Source organism: Electrona antarctica, assembly GCF_951216825.1.
Source record: "Electrona antarctica genome assembly, chromosome: 10".
Lineage (NCBI taxonomy): Eukaryota > Metazoa > Chordata > Actinopteri > Myctophiformes > Myctophidae > Electrona > Electrona antarctica.
Genome location: NC_136791.1, coordinates 53,422,860 through 53,442,290, shown reverse-complemented (window position 1 = coordinate 53,442,290; position 19,431 = coordinate 53,422,860). Strand labels below are relative to the sequence as shown.

The 19,431-nt window shown below is 46.1% G+C and overlaps 1 protein-coding gene across 1 annotated transcript in view; it reads left to right on the top strand.

Moving 5' to 3' along the window:
- The window catches only part of loxl4 (lysyl oxidase-like 4), a 39,830-nt gene that overhangs the window by 3,154 nt on the left and 17,245 nt on the right, over window positions 1–19,431 (top strand). Inside the window, exons 3-6 of the mRNA XM_079511648.1 lie at window positions 1,247–1,461; window positions 13,810–13,848; window positions 14,493–14,706; window positions 15,464–15,641. Coding sequence (XP_079367774.1) covers window positions 1,247–1,461; window positions 13,810–13,848; window positions 14,493–14,706; window positions 15,464–15,641 — 646 coding nt within the window. The remainder of the gene's footprint in view (window positions 1–1,246; window positions 1,462–13,809; window positions 13,849–14,492; window positions 14,707–15,463; window positions 15,642–19,431) is intronic.

Genomic DNA, 19,431 nt, shown 5'->3' with positions numbered 1-19,431 from the left:
ACAGTCAAATCCTCAATGTAAATGTTCAAAGTTGGATGGATGTCCTCCCCGGGGACATTCGAACCTTAGAGTATATATGAATAGAGACGGCACCCGAGTTCTCCTCCCATCCGCTTGCATTAAGTTGCTCTAAAGCGCATGACGGCGATTTCACTCCTCCTTCCGGGTAGGAACGGAGTGCATTCTGGGATGGATTTGCCCCAAACACATGAACGCGCTGCCGTTGACTATCATTGCACGCGTTCACGTGCGTTCACGTATGAAACAGCGTTCACATATGAAACAGCGTTCATCGTGAACGTGCACAATGATAGTCAACGGACCAGCGCGTTCATGTGTTTGGGCCCACACTGCAATACCAAATTCGGCCACTATGTCCATTTCTCCTCAGGGTTTCCTCCGGGTGCCGCCTCGATTCATATATACTCTAAGATTCGAACGGGTCTCCTGCGTGGTAGACGAAACCATCTACCGCTCACACTAGAGGGAGTCCCCGCTTGGCCTATAGGGAGATAGTGGGCTTCAGGTAGTACTACTTAACAACCTGTCCCCCCCTCTGTTTTAGACACTAGGCTGTTAATCCAAATCAAATCAAACTTGACTAGCACAACTGTTAATGAATAGACTGGAACCCTACTCACATTGCAGCTTTAATAGGCTCTATGCACACAGAATAACTCTTTCTACTTCCGGGCCGCTTCACAGGTGTTACCGATGATACTAATTAAGGCTCTGTTCCATTTTTTGTGCAGTGGTTCTCAAACTTTTTTAATTTCAAGGACCCCCATAACTCTGAGAGTGTACAGATGGAACCAAATGGAGCCTTACGGGTCCATTTGGTTCCATTTGGACACTCTCAGAGTTACACACCCATACGGGGCCATTTGGAAATTGGAATCCACTCAAGGGCACTTTGAGACCCACTGGTGTAGCAGAGTGTTTCCAGTGAGCCAAGATGCACTAGCTAGCAGCACCCTGACTCTGTTTGACCAGAATGGAACAGAGCCTTCATTAGTATCATTCGTATTGAGTTGTGCCTGAAATGTACTGTCATTCTGCAAACTGTAAATAAATACTTCAATCAATCAATCAATCAATCAATCAATCAATCAGCGGTAACACCTGTGAAGGAAGTAGGGAAGTAGGGGCCCAAGTTCTTTCCAAAATGGCGTGTGTGCATATAGAGCCCATTCTGATGGACATCAGCCATGACAGATCAGAGTCATGTTGGCGTTCTCCCATGTAGGGTCAAAGCAAGGTGCGCATCGAGGAGGTGCGCCTTCGGCCCATCCTCATGCACACCAAGAGCAAGAGTCTGACCACGGAGGGCGTCGTGGAAGTGAAGCATGCTGGGAGGTGGAGGCAGGTGTGCGACCTTGGCTGGACTCTCAACAGCAGCAGAGTGGTGTGCGGGATGCTGGGCTTCCCAGAGGCCACCCAGTACAACGCCAAAACATACAAGTAAGTAAAGTCACCCTCTCTTTGTACCTCCTGACTGTAAACATTCCGGTGAACCTCTGTTGAACCGAAGTCGTCACCCTTGGTCGCATAACCACAGCAGGCGTCGAGAATAGCCGACCTACAAGCTCACAGCACGTCGGTGAGCGACGCGTTGTGAGCTTGTAGATCGGCTATTTCCGGCGCGCGCGACTAAGTACAACTCAGGTTTGAAGTATAAATCACCCTTTAGAGTGCCAGCGCTGCGCCACTGGCCTCAGTTCTCGGGAGTGATGACCTCAGCCATTCATTCCATTGTTAAATGAATAAACAAACTTCTGGAGGAGAGTAAAGCACACACACACATACGCCAGAGGCATCCCCGCTAATGCAGCAAGTTAGCAACTTTGAGTAAAAGCCCCCTTTCTGGGCTTATCTACCTCTCCCAGCTTCTGCCACCACCCCCTCTCCTCCCCTCTCCGGTGATGATGAAGAGATCACACTCCCTCGCTACTTGCCCTTACTTTTACACCTTTGACTAGGCCAATCTCCTCTGGTCACCTCCTCTCCTCTTACTCTGTCTTTCACGCATGCACGCACGCAAACGCACGTACACACACACACACACACGCACGCGCGCTCCACTCTCTCCGATGCTTATCTTCAACGCACAGGTCTCAGACAAACGGCCCCACTTTAACTTTTAGATTGGTGTGTGAAGAGGAGTAATATACCGATATTACTCCCGATTGGTCTTTAACTCTGCTGTCAATATGCTGCGCTGCTGGATGGAGAGCATGGCATGCGCCTCTTTGTTTTATAGACAGGGTTCCCTCTGTGGACTTAACTCAGCCATTTATCCCCTCGCTCTCGCCTGCTCTTAAAATAGCACCTTCATTGAGCTGCCAACGTGTGCGTGTGCGTGTGCGTGTGTGTGTGTGTGTGTGTGTGTGTGTGTGTGTGTGTGTGTGTGTGTGGGCGCGTGTGAGTGCAAATCCGACACTTGCTGTTGGTTAGGGTGATGTGGGTGTTGGGTATAGGGTGCATTGGGTGTGTACACATGGGCAGGGTGCTGTACATGTTGGTTTGGGTGCTGTGGGTGTTTTGTGGGGTGCTGTACAGTGTGTGTGGACATGGGCGAGCGTCTCCCTTTGGCCCTTCCGACACACGGCTGCACTTCCTCTCCTCCGGTAGAGAAAACAGACAGAGCGGTTTGCAGACGTGACCGCGGGAAGGACCACACATTAGCAGAGAATTACACCAGTGCCATTATGAGAACAAACGGCCGCCGTCCGCTCACTTGACTTGGACAGGACGAGGCGCCCCGTATGGAGCACGTTCCTGGAGGGCTGCTGTTTCTGGGTGATTCACGGCTCGGCTGTGCTCGCTCTCACGTGGCTGCAGCGCCCGGCCCGGCGTACACTGAGTCAACTGGTGATAGACCACAACATCTGCTCTGTGTACTCTAGGTGCTAGATTCCACTCGCTGCCGAACGGCTGCTACTGTTTGGGGGCAATTCATTTCCTTTATAGACTTCTCTAACTCCTTTATAGGCTTTCTAAAACTGCCCCATATTGAAGTATGAATCACGACAAGTATTCCCGGATTGCCCTTGAAAGAAAACGAGGTCTGTGCCGAGCTCTGTGCTGGGTTTAAAAGGGAACACAAAGCCGGCTATAAAATTATTCCCCCGTTGGAGGTGGACATGCATTAGGCATCACAACTTTTAATGAGAAGCAATGCTCAAGGATGCTCTTTAACTAAAACAGCACGGTCCGATCCGGATCATATGTCAGCCTGCCGGAGGTTCCCCACATTGCGGGCTTGACGGTTTTTCACTGCTCGTCTTTGATTTCCGTCGCAGTGTAGTTGATGAAGACAAGGAGAGATGAGGGGTATATATAATATAAGTGATGGCTTTGTGGGGTGGATGGTATAGCTTGATATGTATATGGGCGAAACCTAAGGGGCTTGGCAGCCCACCAAGAAGGGAGGACAGGACTGCTGTAGCCTGAAGGACTTGGAGTTAAGCCTACGGGGAGGCGTTGCTCACTGGCACTTTTAGGGCGTTGCATGTAAACCTTCCTCTAAGGTCAAGTGAAAGGAAGTTGAGGAATAGAGCGCGATGGGCTCTTTAAGGTCTCTAACCTCACAGCCACTACAAAGTGGATAATACATCCAGCATATCCGCCTCTAAGTGCACAGCAAAAGTTTCGTGCAGACTTAAATTCAAAGCTGCTAGATTTGCATGTCATTATGTAGATATTTTTCTCCTGTAAATTAAAGGCTCTGCTATGGAAGTGGTTGTGTCTTCATTCGGTTTGTTTGTTGTGTCCTGGCTTTGATTTTCCGCTGATGTTCTGCGACAGGCAGTGGACCATATAATATGTATTTGTATGTATTTTGTATTGTATACCGAAGCACACCAAAGCCCTTGTAGTGGTGTCGGTCCACGGGAGAGTGAACTACGGTAAATAGGATCTTGCAGGAACAAGGAAGTGGCCGCACACACTGATAGCCAAAGTGCCAAATATTGTCTTCGGGACGCAGAGTACAGGGAAACGAATGTTTCGGCCATTAAGTCTTCTTCGGTGATGAAGTGCCTAGCCCTTCCCTGCTGGCCTCACACCCGTGAACACAGCCAATTGAGTTTGTTGGAATGCCCGGGCCAAGCCGGAGGCAGCTTGGGGGAATTGAACACCAGCCTCCACGTGGTGGGCAGGAACTAGTGCCGGACGCCCCGGTCAATTTTGAGACGAGCCTGGAAGTGTTTAGAGTTAGCCAAGCGGCATTCCTTCTGCCTCTGCATACAGTACTCCTGTACACACCTTGCTATTTGTCCATCTGGTCCATTCTTAGAAAGCCCAGACCAACATGTCTCCCGGCTGGCTGTGTGTCTCTTGGATGGGACTCTGAAGATGCTGTAATTACAGGTTGGGTAGGACTGAGTCTGTCCAGGGTTTCTGCTGAGAGTGAAAAAAAATACCCCCAATTATAGCTGTGTGTGTGAGAGAGAGTTAGAGAAGGGTGAGCCCTGCAAGAGAAGGGGAGGAAGCGAGACAGATGGATAGAGAGAGGGAGGCAGAGAGCCGGAGTCCCAGGATCTCTCGCATGCTGGTGTAAAATATGTCCCAATTACAGCTGCAGCCTGCAATAGGTCGCTGTGTCAGCAGCTGTCTGTCGTTCCCCCGTCTCGTCTGTCTCTGCGGCCATTTGGAGACTTAACCACCATTTTATGTTTAATTATGCTTCTGCTGAACTTTCCTTAAGACGGGGGGTATCATTTTCAGTCTTTAGGATGACATTTTGCGCAACCGAGTCGGGTCTGGTGTCCCAAGTCCGTGTGATCTTCCTCAATGAGCTTCTCTCTAATTTATCTGGCCATCTTTTAATTTCCCTATGCATGCCAGCGCCATCTTTTGGTGGTTTGGAACAGAGTGTGGAACCTGGACTTCTAAGCCAAGCTGAAATGTAGCAACATCTAACAGTTCAATCTGCCTCTAGTGCAGGGTACATTTATCTTGCAATCCAGGAGCCATCGGCTCCGTTGCCTTCTGTAGATTTCATAATAACAGCTATAGCGTGTTTTATTTTGGGACTCTTGCAATTTATAGCATATTTTATTTTGGGAGTGTCTTGCAATTTAGGTTCACCTAAGTGGCATTTTCACACAGTGTTGTATATCCCGTCTATAAACATCTTGACGCAACAGATTGGGAAAACTCTTATCGTACGACTTCACTTTGAAATGCCCTATTGTATCTTGAGCAATAATATAGCTCCATAGCAGTTGTGGTGAGCTGTTACGACACCCCTGGTCTAAGGAGCATGCCAGGGTTAGGGAGTGTGAGGCTGCCGTAAAACGAACAGCGGTGTGATTGTTGTCCTTTTAAGAGGCGGGTGGGACTCTGTCATTAGCCTCGCTCAAGTCTCCCATGTTCCCCCAACGAGGGGTGGAGCCTCCCCTTTAATTAATCATTCTGCATGAAGGCTTCGGAGATAGAACTATCAACACTTCCAAGGGGCTATATGAATTACTTTATAATATTTCCAAATTCTGTAAAATGGTCTCTACTCTCTATGCACACACGCCATTTTGGAAAGAACTTGGGCCACTTCCCTACTTCCTTCACAGGTGTTACCGATGATACTAATGAAGGCTCTGTTCCATTCTGGTCAAGCAGAGTCGGGGTGCTGATATTGTGCATGTTGGCTCACTGGAAACACTCTGCTACACCAGTGGGTCTCAAAGTGTCCTTGGGTGGGTTACAAATGGCCCCGTACGGGTGTGTAACTGTGAGATACGGGTCCATTTGGTTCCATTTGTAGACTTTGTGCACTCTCGGAGTTATGGGGTTCCTTGACATTAAAAGGTGTGAGAACCACTGTACACTAAAATGGACAATCTATGCACGCTCACAATGCATTGCAACCAGAAGTGTTATGAGCTTGTAAAAAAAAATAGCAGATCTGCTATTTTTAAGTGGTGCAACCACTTCCTTAAGTGACTATGTGTGTGGGTGGCTGGGTGGCTGGCTGGCTGAGTGGGTGGGTGCGTCTGAGCACGAAAACAGCATGGTTGTTTTTCACCACCTGTGCGCAACCTAACACACACGCACATATTAACTGTATATATGGTGATTTTGGGTGTGCCAGTATAGTACAGTGACAGTACAGTACAGTAGAGGGTACAGTAGCGGGACCCCCACACGGTAACTCTGTCATTTCTCAACCGTTTCGGACGCGGGGTGGCTCGCCGGAATCGGGCCGGCACCCTGTGTGCGTTCCTGTGGGTCTGGAACTCCCCCCCCCGGGGACCCCCACACGGAGTTGCACCACTTACTTCACACAGAAGATTTTGCAGAATGTTCGACTGTATTCTCCCCATGCCCAGAACAGGGATGCAGGGGTTTATGTGGTTAAATCAGCACTTTACTGCGAAGCTGTTACTGCTCCGACCACGTGTCTGTGCTCGTCTAGTCTGGTCTGTTCGTACAGAGCTACTTGTATACCTCATAGCACTGAAGAAGAGTTGAGGTTCATACTGTATACCTTAGAAAAGTAAGGATGAGAGAGGGTGTGACATTTGCCATGGTTACAAATTGTATAAACAGTGACGTAATGGAGTCAAATAAAAGAGGTGCGGGTGTCCTTTCAATTGTCTGTACGTTAGTCTCATGACATGTGCAGAACTGCAGGCAGTGTGGGCTTCTGAGGATACTAAAAAGTGATGGGTCTGTGGTGAGGTTCATAATCAAGTGACAGACGTATTTGACTCGTGGGAAATTGTCTGCAAGTGTGTGTGTGCGTGTGTGTGCGTGTGTGTGTGTGTGTGTGTGTGTGTGTGTGTGCGTGTGTGTGCGTGTGCGTGTGCTTCTGTATGTGTTTAGGCACCACTGTCTATTCTCGACATGTTACTACAGAGCCACATGGCAGACGCATTCAAGATATTTTATGAGAGTAATTCAAGCCTCTGTTAAGAATAAGTGTTAAATTCTATACAGTACGTCAGTCTGAGTTCACCACAGACTCTGTGACATTGCATGTGGCTTTTGTTAAGTGTCATGCAACGTGATTTTAAATGGGGCCATATTATGCCTACATAGACAAAATGTTTAATGTATAGACATTTAATCTTGAAAGGCATAAGTCATTGGTGTGACTGTGAACCTAATTTACTTCTTCATAAATTATACAAGGCTGACCACAGCTACACTATTGACCACTTAATACCGATACACTTTGTTGTATACATCAACTAGCTGCAAGCTCACAACACATTGTTGCAATGTGACACGTTTCAAACTTCTCCTGTTTTTGCAAATGTTTGTCTATTTTTGCCAAATGTTTGTCTATTTTTGCCAAATGTTTGCCTATACTTTCACCAAATGTTCGCCTACTATGCCCAAAACTCAGATTCTAAAAATGTCTTCTACATCCTGACACTTTTATTTTTTTCAAAAATAGCAGACCTACAAGCTCGTAGCGTTGTAGATCTGCTATTTTTCAATAGCTAAAGCATAACATAATGCTAACACCAAAAGGGGTTCCCGCCCAAAATGGGTTAAAGCAACAGTGCGGCAACTGAAAGGTTCCAGTTCTGTTGTCACTCTAGAATCACATCAACCATTTGAACGAGATTTGAAGAGTGTGTAATTTATTATTAGACATTTCATCTGCCAAACGCAATACAGTATTTGTCACCACCCATACCGTCCCTATTCTGGGGCATAGAGGTTTGGTGTAGAGGGAAAGCTGGGGGCCTAGTCGTATATAGGCTTTAAGTTGTTAAGAAAGGAATAATGTCCTTCTTTGTAAGTCTTTCCATACCATGACTACATTTTTTAGGTTGTCTATCCCACTGTCGTTAGGAAACGAGTCATTTTGACCATAACTATATATAGTTTAGCTCAAGCATGTGATGGATATTTTATAGACATGGACACGAATATATCAATCAGTTGATATTTTAATAGACAGTTGACACACAGTGTCAGTGTGCACAGGACACAGAACTAAGTTAAGACATGCAATACTCTGTGTGTGTGTGTGTGCCAACTGCTTTAGAGTTATTTACAGCTAGTCCGTAAAAACAAAGCCTTTTGTTAAGAATGCGGCCAGGCACCCCAGGGGTCTGGGTGCTGCTTCTAATCTTGGTAACATCTCAAACTGCTAACCAACAGCTGTGTATGTGTGCAGGGAGCTCCAAGCTCTCTGCTTCTTCTCTGCTCCAGAATTGACATGAATCTACACTGTGTATTTGTGCTTAGTCATTTAGACTGGTTAACAATATAGTTTGAACAATTTCATTACATGTGTTCGGCATACTTCATATATAGTATAGATATTGAATTAGTCTTATTTGGTATAAAACTTATAGAGTGACACATGAGCTGCATGCCATGTGTATGTCCCTCCCCTCCACCGGAAGATCCTGGGAGTTTCTAGGGAGGCGGGACTTAGAAGTTAGTAAGTACTGCGGACGCTGTGAAACTAGCAGAGTCCACACTGATTAGCTATGATGTGACTCCATGTATTTCACGGGGCCTTCCGCCCGTGGAAAGCCTTGTACTGAGTTATTCTGTTCAATAAAGCTGATCAGAATGTGACGACAACCTGCTGGTCTTCTCCTTTCTTCCTTCGACGACCATCACTGCTAACGACACAATTTGGGTAACTTGGTGCTAAATATACATCACACACACACAGCAACCCATGACCTCACTCAGGTAAATGACAATGTGGCCCTTGAGTCCAGCGCCCTCGGTTTGTTTTCAGAAGCTTACGTGACTTTACTTGGTCAGCAGTGCTCTGTATAGTTTCATGTCAGTAATCCAAATATGTCGTGTTTCTGGGTGAATATCCGTATACGTTTTCAAAAATAGTGAAAACAGCAGATCTCCAAGCTTTCAACGCAACACATATAGCGAGTATATCATTGCTGTCGGGCAGAAACCTATTATCTCCATATTTTAACTGTTTTTTTTTTTTTTTTCGATTTCGATTAAATTTATGCCCTACTTTATCATACTACAGCGTCATACAGAAGTATCAAAGGTACCCGATCCTTTTGAGCTTGTTGATCTGGTACAATTGCCGTTTTAGAATTTGAATCCTGAAAAGTTCCTTTTTGGACATGTGAGGTTTCCACCCGACAGAGACAAACATATTAAAACCCATTCTGGGCGGGAACCCCTTTTGGTGTTTTAACTAAGCATTATGTTGTACTTTAGCTATTGAAAAATAGCAGATCTACAAGCTCATAGCGCGCCACTCGGTGGCGCGCTATGAGCTTGTAGGTCTGCTATTTTTGAAAAATCTTGAAAATGCGGCATAAATCTTTGAATATATATTCTTTCAGAAAACGTCTTTTTTTATTTCGACGTCAGGCCTAAATGGGTTAAGTAGTTAAGGGACTCACTTCAAGGACTATTTCTATTCCCATATTTGTCATGTATTAATTCAATACTGTACTCAAAACATAGACAAGAAGATGAAGAAGGTGACACTAACACACCTGTGACAGTTTTATTACTTAAAGCTGCAATCTATAAACGTTTATGTTCTCAATGGAAGAGTAGGGAGATCACCTCCAACCTGAGTGTTTGGAGCCATTGATGTGAATATTTGTGTGTGTGTGTGTGTGTGTGTGTGTGTGTGTGTGTGTGTGTGTGTGTGTGTGTGTGTGTGTGTGTGTGTGTGTGTGTGTGTGTGTGTGTGTGTGTGTGTGTGTGTGTGTGTGTGTGTGTGTGTGTGTGTGTGTGTGTGTGTGTGTGTGTGTGTGTGTGTGTGTGTGTGTGTGTTTGGGAATGCCTCTCCTCCAACCCCCACTGGCCGGTCACCACATCTGTTTTATGGCTCTCCCCTTTTCGGTCATTGCCGTTTCTCGGACGTGCTGGCCGCTGGCCAAGCACAGAGCCAGAGTTCGGACTGGTGGTTTGCTTGCTGGATTAAGCCTCGATTTCCCAGCAATGTCGTATGCTGGCTTTTGTTGAATGTCACAATTTTATTTAGCCTACATGTGGCTTTGGCGGCTATAAGGACCCGTTTCAATGTCATGTTTTTATTTTCATCCAGTATACTGTATTTACAGTAGATTATACATGCAGTTTACTGTAACTACAGGATACACTCCATACATAACTCTCTCATGAGTCTTACAAAACACAATGGAAACAAAAGAGATTCAACATCATGATCTATGTTTTTGCGTCTTTGGCTGAATCCAATTATAGTTAGTGAGCATCACTTTTCCTCTCTCTCTCTCTCTTTAAGTCATATTTACAGCACCATGTACCTAGAGTACCATCTATATTCTATTAACATGATGATACTGTTAAAAACACAGTGCCATGATTTTATGTACTATACTTTTTCATTCCTCAAAGGACGCGCAACATAACTGTCTACTCTTGCCTGTGTATATTTGCTTTCCCATTGTGCGCTCCATCTCTGCTTCTCTGGGAAACGGGCGAATAATAATAATATAATAATAATACAACTTTATTTGTATAGCACCTTTCATGACATGAAATGCAGCTCAAAGTGCTTTACAGAGCAATGGAGAAAAAAAGAAAAGAAAAGCAAGGCATAAACATTAAAAAACAAGAGCAGTAATGCAATACAGTGAGGACATGAATAACACAAAATTAAAAGATCTGGAATAGGAACAAGCTGGACTCCTAATGTATCATCACTTACATCGCATTGACTTATGGGAAACCAGCTTCTGGCTTTTTGTGTCATCCATTTGGTGTGTTTTGTGTACTACGTCAATAAAGTATTCAATTAATCAATCAAAAAAACATAACGCAATCACGCCGCTCAACACTATAATTGCCTCGCGCGGCTTGCGCCTCATGTGAATTCACCAGGAAATGTATAGATAAAATAAGATTAGAACTTACTTTTTCCCGCATGGGAAATTTCAGTCGCCAAAGGCAGCAGTTAAGATACAGTTACAGGGCAAAAGTACAATAGATACAGCAGGGTAAATTATATCATACATTCGCATCAATAATGAGCGAGAGATTGTACAGTTGTACACCCTCAATAGTGATTTCTGCTTTCATAGTGGAGGACAAAGAAACAGTAATGGAACGCACAGTAATCATGTCAGATAGTGTCCAGATAGTCCAGCTTCCTTGCTATACCACCTCCTCCACCCCATCTAGGGTGGCCCCAACCTGAGCCATTGAAGGAGAGTTACGACAACTCAGTTCACTTCATGGGGCCAGTCCAATGGCGGCTCTTCTACATAGACTTCTATTGGCAAAGAGTGACAAAGTCCTGGACTGGAAGTTGACAGAATGCACTGGTCTTGTTAACATTACAGAGACTTTAGTTGTTACTGTACAATACTTCAAAACAGTTGGCATGTTGCACACATGCCTAAAATTGCTGATATTTGTGCCGCCCTCGTTGAAAACAATGTATTTAAAACACACACACACAGCGCCGTTTTCTGCCCCCTCAATGACACCACTCTCCTATTCTACACCACTCTGGCCCCAACGAGGGAGCAGCTACTTCCTCCATTCCGACCTGGGGTGGAGGACGCTAACCTGACTCCGCCAGATGGGGCAGCAGAGAGTACACTGGGTTCCCCCCCTCCTGCTCCCATCTGGGAACTCTCAGGCAGACTCGATGCTCCGGCCACCAAACGGCCTGGCCAATCAGCGGCAGCTAGAGGCGGGATCAAGGCAGGACTGTGTATGCCGCTTTCCTGACCAGCCTGCTGCTGTAGCCAAGAGAATGTGGAACTTCTTGATCATTCTGTGTAATCCATGCATGTAAATTACCAATTATTTTGCAACTGATGTCCGAGTTAAATAGCAGTGTTTTTTTTAAGACGTTTTTGAAAAGTTTTTAAAAAGATTTCCACTTGGTGAAGGAGACAGACGGGCAGGGAGAGAAGTGCTTTGGTGAGACCGTCAAGTGTAAAAGTGGACGGTAACCAAGTCAAATCTAGTATTTTTAATGAGCTGTTATACAGCTTTACACTTAAATGCAGTTTGTTGGGGGAAAAGAGGGGGCTATAACAGTAATACCCAGAGAAATGGGCCTGTGGCACGCCAACTTTAATATTCATAATATTAAATGCAATATATTCTTTTATAGCAGTCGCAACAATAACAATTGAAGAACCAATTATAACAAATGAGGGAGGTGGTGTGTCAGTTTAGAATATAAATCACTAAAGGAATCAGTAAAAAAGTTTAACTGTAATTTATTCAACCAAAAGCCAAATAAATGTTTTCAATAACAAAATGTTCACTTAATCAAGTCAAAAATAAAACAAAACGTTTTCTGCAAATCAATTAGTGTCCTGGCACTGTCCAAAACCAAACTCAAATCAGTTAGTGTCCTGGCACTGTCCAAAACCAAACTCAAATCAGTTAGTGTCCTGGCACTGTCCAAAACCAAACTCAAATCAGTTAGTGTCCTGGCACTGTCCAAAACCAAACTCAAATCAGTTAGTGTCCTGGCACTGTCCAAAACCAAACTCAAATCAGTTAGTGTCCTGGCACTGTCCAAAACCAAACTCAAATCAGTTAGTGTCCTGGCACTGTCCAAACTCAAATCAGTTAGTGTCCTGGCACTGTCCAAAACCAAACTCAAATCAGTTAGTGTCCTGGCACTGTCCAAAACCAAACTCAAATGTCCAAAAGGAAATAAAATCCAAACCAGTCTACAGTATGCGCCGAGTTGGCCAGTCTCCTCTGGCCACCCTTAAACTCCTTCGCAAAGTCTGGTCCTTTAGAAATCCAATATCCGGGAAAAATACTCCAACATGGAAAGAAACTCCAGTGAAATGGTCAAACTGTGGCTTGCAGATTTCCTTCTCATGTCCCTGCCCAACACTTCTATATTGGCAAGAAGCAGTATTGTTTCCCTGTATGTCTGGAATATTCAATACTCTAACCATTCATTCTCCACATACACGCTGACAGCCCGCCTAGACATTCCAGATGGAAATACACTGGTGGACTTGGTCAGGGAAAACGGTACAATACATTCTTAAATGTTTTTTTTTGTGGCTTTCGCCTTTATTTTATATATTTTATGGAGGGACAGACTGTCCCTGTCAGTAGGCTGACAGGAAATGGGGAGAGAGATGGGGGGAAGACATGCAGTAAAGGCCATCGGGATCGGGAGTCGAACCCGCAGCACACTGCCAGACTGGATTACCAGCCAAGGTGCCTGGACCATTAAGCCATGGCCCAGGCCACAATACATTCTTGCTTAAACTATACCAGTCGTCGCCACTCATATACCTAACTTTATACTCCCCACAAAGCCACATGTAGCCTAGCGTGACGCTACTTATATGGATGGAGTGCTGTGCTACCTGTTTTCTTTCTCAGTGTGAGAGCAGAGGGCATTGTTAGGTCATCCAGAAGCTAAATAAACCTAGTTTTATTGAGATAAATGGTGTGCGTGCGTGCGTGCGTGTGTGCGTGCGTGCGTGCGTGCGTGCGTGCGTGCGTGCGTGCGTGCGTGCGTGCGTGCGTGCGTGCGATGGAGAGAATGCAGTCCGTCTTGTGTGGCAGAACAGAAGTAGTATCTCACGCTCACAGTAAGCACTGTCTCCTTGTTGGGGGAATTGGTCATATACAGTGTAGCTCACCTCTCGGGATGAAAGGCGTGCGTGTGTGTGTGTGTGTGTGTGTGTGTGTGTGTGTGTGTGTGTGTGTGTGTGTGTGTGTGTGTGTGTGTGTGTGTGTGTGTGTGTGTGTGTGTGTGTGTGTGTGTGTGTGTGTGTGTGTGTGTGTGTGTGTGTGTGTGTGACGGTGTGCGTCAGAAACCTCAGCAAATATACAGAGCTGATGGAACTCACTTCCCTTTCTTCCTTTTTTGTTTCCTCATAGGAAAGTCTGGGACACCAAGGTTGCAGATCCTTCAACAAGGTAAGAAAGACGTTCATTTGAGTCACCTTGGTGGTCACCACTCTTTCCGTTACTTAAGACAGCTCATAAATCTCATGGTCATACCGGCCAACTAGTCTGGTGTAGTCAGACCATCAGAGGTCAGCTCATCACCCGCTCATAAGTCTGGGGGAAATCTAAATTCAATGAATTGGCTCGAACAGCCACTAATTAACTGACCTATACACTACAGTCTGGATTTAGAAATCCAGTTCTCTCTCTGACTACTGATACATGGATGTCCAAATGATTAGAAATGTACAATTGAATCCATTTATAACTTCATAATTTTTATCCCACGATTTTGCAACCCAGTTTTTTTTCACCCAGTGCCACTTATCTAATGTAATCCTGGGCGCTACACTTCCTCTGCCAACCTGGGGGGGCAGCGGACTGACCTCATGCCTCCTTCTATGCATGAGGAGTCCAAGCTGCCTCTTTTCACCTGACAGGGGGGAATTTCCCTGGCCGGACGTAGCGCGTGGAAGGAACACGTTATTCCGACCAGTTCCTTTCCCCTCCATCAGGCGCCCCGGCTGGCCAGGGGGAGGTAGTTTTAGAGACCAGGATTACTAATTATTAATTGAATCCATTTATAACTTTTTCTTTGACCTCTCTCTCCCCAGGCTGAGCATGATGGCAAAGAAGAAGGGCTTCTGGGTAGAAAAGGTGCACTGCCTGGGAACGGAGAACAGCCTGTCAGAGTGTCACGCTCAGCTGTCCATCCCACGGAACCCCTCCCCCTGTAAGAGTGGAAGACACGCCGTGGCCAAGTGTGTGGCGGGACCCCAGTTCGCACGCATATCTTCGGGGAGACCCCAGGCCCCTAATGCAGCTGTGGTGAGAGACACTCTGCAAAACACTCCCCCCCCCCCCCCCCACACACACACACATATACACACACACACACACACACACACACACACACACACACACATTATACGTTGTGGGCTTGTAGATCTGCTGTGAAATAATGAAAATCACACCCGTGTGAAGTGAGGGGCACTCTTATCATCGTACATCATCATACATCATCTCATTCCGGCCAATCAGAATTTGCGTCCTCACCTTCGTCTTCAATGTTTGTGTTTACACGAACACTCAAAATTGTCCATTCACTGTCAATGGGATTTAATGTTTGTGTAGGACAAAGTTTGTGCACGCACACCAAAAGCTGGACATAGGAGGGGCTATCGCCCCTCAAAAATTACACTTGTGTGAAGTGAGGGGCGCTCTTATCTAGCCTGGCTAATAAGCCAGACTGATTCGGTCTGGCTTATTAGCCGCAGGCTAGCTCTTATCATCATACATCAGCCAATCAAATCATCACATTCCGTGCTCAAACACACCTACACACAACAAAGCTGTGCATAGGAGGAGCCCTAAAAAAAGAAGGTTCTCAGCATTAATGGATTTTACATTGCACACGTATATAGGCCTGATATACAGTACACTAGTATAGCCTTGTAAACCTTACCTTACCTTATCTTTTACTTACCTTGCGCACGCACGCACGCACGCACGCACGCACGCACGCACGCACGCACGCACTCACTCTCGCACTCTCTAAACTTTTCCCCCTCGCTCCCGTGTGCAGCCTGTGCGCCTGAAGTCAGGACCCAGGCTGGGTGAGGGCCGGGTGGAGGTGCTGCGAGAGGGGAAGTGGGGCACCATCGTGGACCACCTGTGGGACAGGACGGCAGCCAGCGTGGTGTGCAGGGAGCTGGGCTTCGGTAGCGCCAAGGACGCCCCGATCGGAGCCTTCATGGGACAAGGTGAGATGAGCTTTATATACTTTTGCCAGAGCAGAGCGGCGTATACGGCGTAACACATTCAGGACGGGAACGCGTTTTTGAAAACTTAGGCTAGGATTTAGAAGGCGTTTTTAGAACCGGCCTCAGTCCTAAATGTGTCAAAGTCGTGCTTCGGGATCTTTTTTTTTATTTTTTATGTTTTTTTTTTATTTATTTTTTATGGAGGGACAGACAGTAGGCTGACAGGAAAAATGGGGAGAGAGATGGGGGGGAAGACATGCAGTAAAGGCCGTCGGGATCGGGAGTCGAACCCGCGGCACACTGCCAGACTGGATTACCAGCCAAGGTGCCTGGACCACTGAGCCACGGCCCAGGCCATGCTTCGGGATCTTAGTCTCAATCTGGACTTAATCTGAATTGGATCTAGTCTCTCACGATGCAGTGATAGGACCGCGTGGAGAGAGATGTGTTCGGTAGTGGTTCATGACATTCCAGGCCGAGTCGGAGGGACTTTTCCAGTCTTCTGCTTATCTAACAGGCTGCGCTCGTCTGGCACTGAATGGCCACAGAATTTGTGTGTGTGTGTGCGCGCGTGCGTGCTGTGTGTGTGCGCGCACCGTGTGTGTGTGTCTGCATGCATAAAGTGTGTGTGTGTAAGCTGCAAATGTGTTGATCACACTATAGCCTATTACTTTGAGGGCAGAGCACGGTCTGTGTTCTTCTCCAGCTGTGCGAGACAGTCCGTGAGCCGCCACCAGATCAGGCGCGCCAGCTGCCCAAACATCTTGCACAGCAGATGCACACACTGGTTCGCTATCGGAGTTAAGTGGAACTGCTCAGGTTCTCTCTCTCTCTCTACAGGCTGCTTCTGCTGTAAGCAGTGGTGGTTTACTTTGGCACAGGGTGACTCTTATAAGAAGTCACAGGCGTGTATCGCACCGACTTCCCGAAACGCTCCTTTTCATCTGCGAACCTGACGAGTGTATACTGATCCCCTTTTCCTCTCGCTCGCTTTTTTCAAAAAAAATGAGAAAATGTTCCCAGTCGGGTCTCCAGCTGTGCTGGCGGTGTCCACCACACCCCATCAGCAGACATGAGAACATGAGGCTTCCCCGGGCCCTGCAGGGACCTGCAGGCGTAGTCCCTAATCACACTGATTAAGATGAAATAGGAGATCATCGTTTGCTTGTCTAGCTGCTCCAGGGTTTATTTTTTAATGCATTATACGGCGTGAGAAAAGTCCCCAGTGTTAATGTAACTCTGAGAGTGCACAAATAAAATAACTCGTGGATAAATTGACACTGAGTTAGTATACTATGCTGTGCAGCGTACAGATGATGTCAGTTTTCTACATTGGCTTTTTTTTCCTCTGAGTTGGACGAAAGCTGAAAATGCACCTTCGTCCACGGTCGTCATGCAGGCCGGAGCTCCGGTGCTTCCGACAGTTCCAGCAGTCTGCATGCAGAGGTGTTGTAATTGTCAAGGAGGGGACCGAGAGGGTTTCATTTGATCCCAAAATAAATTCATATTTCCTCCAGGTCCACCCGCAAGGCTTTAAGAACCGTGTGTGTGTGTGTGTGTGTGTGTGTGTGTGTGTGTGTGTGTGTGTGTGTGTGTGTGTGTGTGCGTGTGCGTGTGCGCGCGCGCCGTTATGATGTGGTTCTGCAGCTGTAATCTGGTTTGATAAATGCCAGGTTCATTTCTTATTGCTTCTGTCTTCCTCCTGGAAATGCAGGTTTCCTCTATACTGTGTTTCCTGAAGGTAACAGTGTCTCTCTCTCTCTCTCTCTCTCACACACACACACACATGCTGCTGTGTTGCAGCCATAGCAGGGTCAGACATCAAAGTGTCCTCACGGCTGCCACTCTATAACATGCTGCTTTTTAGACATTTTTACTGTCACATATAATTTTCCATGCACTCCGACCGGAGGCCACATAAACACAGGCCTATATGGTGTTGGAAAAAGCTTAAATTAGACTCGCGGCGGTAGAATGAAACCTTTCTGAAAGCGCTGGATAGAGAGAATAAACGGTGTGTTTCAAAACGTAGAACGTTAAAAGACTTTTCCGAATACATTTCTTTCTTCCTGTTAATTAAAGAGCAGATTGCAATCATATTAACAACTCCATCCTATTCCCTATAGTTGCCTGGAGTCCCCCCTACACTTAGGCCCCCTGCGTTTTCCCCTCTACAGCAAACCTCTTCAGCGATAATAGCCGATCTATAATCTCACAATTCTATTGTCGCCAAATTGTAAATGGTGCATTTATATAACGCCTTTATCCAAGGCGCTTTACAGAGATTGTGCATTACATTCACCCATTCACACACACACTCACACACCGATGCCGGAGGAAACCATGCAAGGCACCAACCTGCACATCGGGAGCAATTAGGGGTTCAGTTTCTTGCTCAAGGGCACTTAGACACTAACTCTGGGGGAGCCCGGGTTCGAACTGGGAACCTTGCGGATCCCATCTGGTCACTCTACCCCTGAGCCACTGCTGCCTCCAAATGCTAGGGCGGCACTTTGCCTTTTCACCACTCTTCAACCTCATAGCCCTGTTTTGGGTATGTCAGAAATGTACTTCTATTTTTTAACAAGCTTGTACATTAACAATTTTTGCCATGTGACACCATCATACAACTAAGTATAAACTATAATTTTTGGCTTAAGCCGACATAATCCTTTCCTTTATTGCGGCTTTGTAAGAAAAAGAAACATGTTCACGACGATGGTGGCATCGTTGCTCATTGTGCCAGAAATATTTTGCTCCTACAGATAGGAACGTTTTACACAGATACTGCTGCAGAGGTGCACAAAGCAGCCTCTGTGGACAAACATTTATCTATCTGTTATCTCTTAAGTTAACCACATGAACCCTATAGCTTAAGCCTTTATAATTCCCTATAGGCACATGTTGTGTTGTCATGGGACAAAAAAAACATGTTTATCTTTGGTGGAGTCAGAGGTCTGTGTCTCTATGACCTCACGGTGCGTTGGATGGTAATCTGTCTGGGATTTGGAGAGACACAAAGCAACATGGCCGCTCAGTGTCAGAACCCCCAGGCAGATCTAAAGGCTCTATGTGTGATAGAAGACGTGGATGACTGCCTATCAGTATGACTGAGTGACCGTGAGGTGTGATATGAGGGCAGCATGCCACCAGCAGGTCCACACACACACACACACACACACACACACACACACACACACACACACACACACACACACACACACACACACACACACACACACACACACACACACACACACACACACACACACACACCTCGCATACCCTTACGGCATTTGTTCTCAAACTTTGTCAGGACCCCCAGATTACCATGTATCAGGCCACATACCCCCATAACTCTCAGATGTACCAATCATTTAGCTGGGGACCCACTAGAACCCATTGAAGGACCCCTGGTGATGACACTGACCATGATACTGATACTGACAAGATTCTGACCATGATAGTGTCATGATACTGACATGATACTGACCATGATATACTGACCATGATGCTGTCATGATACTGACCATGATATACTGACCATGATACTGACCATGATATACTGACCATGATACTGACCATGCTATACTGACCATGATGCTGTCATGATACTGACATGATATACTGACCATGATACTGACATGATACTGACCATGATATACTGACATGATATACTGAACATGATGCTGTCATGATATACTGACCATGATATACTGACCATGATACTGACATGATACTGACCATGATATACTGACCATGATACTGACCATGATATACTGACCATGAT